This window comes from Schistocerca piceifrons, chromosome 1 (assembly GCF_021461385.2).
Source record: "Schistocerca piceifrons isolate TAMUIC-IGC-003096 chromosome 1, iqSchPice1.1, whole genome shotgun sequence".
NCBI classification, from domain to species: domain Eukaryota; kingdom Metazoa; phylum Arthropoda; class Insecta; order Orthoptera; family Acrididae; genus Schistocerca; species Schistocerca piceifrons.
The window spans coordinates 1191676728-1191678933 of NC_060138.1; the positions used below are offsets into that span (position 1 = coordinate 1191676728).

Sequence of the window (2206 nt, forward strand, 5' to 3'; positions counted from 1 at the left end):
CCCGTCCCTAGAAACCGGGCAATTTTACCAATATTAAAAAAATTACTGCATCAAATCTACTGTTTGGATTGTGGCAAATTTGGTACCATCTTGAAGCTGCACATTTCTACTTTAATTCTGAGTGAAAGAAACTACTTTACAATGCACAGCTTTAAGGTACAGTTATAGAAATCACTTAGATGTTTTAAGAATTTAGAAAAAGTCATACGAATAAGGGAATACAATTGTGATTTATTTTTAACCAAAATTGTGGCACTACATTACATGTTTCTGATAGTATACAGTATTACATATAAATTTCACACAGAATCATATTGTTTTTTAGTGTGGAAAATTTTAAAGCAAGGTTCCAGGCAGAGTGCAACGCCACACTGTTCACATTCGTATCGTGTCTCTTTGCGAGAAGCCTTGCCACTCTGTTTCTTGCTCCTGGAACTGCACACGTGACACACACGAGCAGCATACTTCTTAGTAGTTGCAGGTATGTGCTGCAAAAAATGTCTCTTTGTTAGCCGACCTACAGTTCCTTCATTTCTTGGAATGAATTCAAGTGTGTCGTCTTCAACAAGCTGAACTGCAAGCACTGTTATAAAGTCTGTTATTGTAATTTTCTTCCTGTGCACTGCATTGTACAGCCAAAATGCATTTGATACTCCCATAAGCAGCAAATGGAAATATAATTTTCGCCACCATTTCACAGTTCTGTGCTGGAACGGATTGTACTGCAGGCGTTGGTCTCCAATATCCACTCCAATTTTATTGAGGTTGTAATCAAGTACCTGAAGTGGTTTCAATACTACAGACCCATTTCTCTTAGTATGCGTACCAAATGTTGCTTGATGCCTTGTAGACAATGTATACACATCTCTCTTATCTTTCCACTTCATTGCCAATACATTATCTTTACGCCGAAAAGACATTTCGCCCTTTTTCAGCGTAGCAGATACTAAATCTTTAGGCAATCCTTTCCTGGATTTGTTCACAGTACCAACAGCTCCAGTGCCTTTCTCTGCCAGTTGCTGAAATAGCTCTGGACTGGAATAAAATCGATCTAAATACACAGTGTGGCCTTTGTTCAGCAAGCTGCTGTCAGACAACAATCGCAAAATAACCGCAGACGAAGAATTGTCAACAATATGCTTACCAGCATAAACTTCAAAATTTACAACATAGCCACTACTGGCTTCAGCAACAGCATATACTTTCAGTCCATACTTATGAGGCTTATTTTGCATGTAAACACGGAAACTCACACGACCTCGAAATGGGCAAATTCCTTCATCAATTGTCACTTTTTCTGAGGGACGATATGCCTGGATACATCGCTCCTTCAAATTATTATAATATGGCAAAACTTTGTAAAGTGGATGAAATCCATCTTCGCCTGGTTTTTTCTGATTTGAATTGTCAACAAGATGCAAGCATGACAGTATCTGAGTGAAACGCAAACGGCTCATGACATGGGGACAAAAGTTACAACTAAGAACAGGATTAGTGCTCCAATGGTCCGCAATTTTGGGCTTTTTCGAAACACACATGTGGAAAATAATACCCAAGAAACGCCTCATCTCACTTATAGTCACTGGCTTCCACGAACTCAAAACTGAATGGGGCTTCAGATTATTTCCTCTTCTTTTCTTCTGTATTGTCTGTGATGCATACAAATTTGTCTGTCTCTTGAGTTCATTTACGTCACTGTCAGTAAGGAACACTTTACTGCAATCCAGTACAGAACTCGACTCATCAATATCCACTAGTATCTGCCTGGGTGTCGTGTTGACAGGCAGAGGTCGGTAGGTGTCAACTGCAGTCCACTCACTGTCTTTCGGATACGGCACAGCTGCTGGATTTGAAGCAACACCTTCAACATCATTCTCGTCTTCATCTGAAGACAAACTGTCATCAATCTCGTCTTCTAAAAAGAATATCACATTATGTGTAACTACATACATCGTTTACACATGTTCAACAGATATGTGCGTACTGCACAATTACGTGGAAAATTCGGAAATACGTACCTTCAAACACACCATTGCATTCAGAATCGTCTGAATCACTCTCTACATTATCCAGAGTGTCGCTATGATTGATCAAATCCGCAATTTCTGCGTCTGATAAACCGCGCCGAAACATGATGACAAACAACTGAATGATATACAGACTGAGAACGCAAAGATAAGTTTTAACATGAATTACAGCGCTGCCG

The 2206-nt window shown here is 39.5% G+C and overlaps 1 protein-coding gene across 1 annotated transcript; it reads right to left on the reverse strand.

The window, feature by feature from the left end:
* Positions 1-299: 299 nt before the first annotated feature.
* On the reverse strand, positions 300-1952 carry LOC124779207 (piggyBac transposable element-derived protein 4-like). The gene has a single exon (XM_047253696.1). The coding sequence runs from the start codon at positions 1950-1952 to the stop codon at positions 300-302; it is 1653 nt and encodes a 550-aa protein (XP_047109652.1).
* Between the last annotated feature and the right edge of the window lie 254 nt (positions 1953-2206).

Excerpts from the sequence above, each read along its gene's own strand:
- LOC124779207 (XM_047253696.1), bottom strand. The coding sequence starts at position 1,952 with ATGTATGTAGTTACACATAATGTGATATTCTTTTTAGAAGACGAGATT.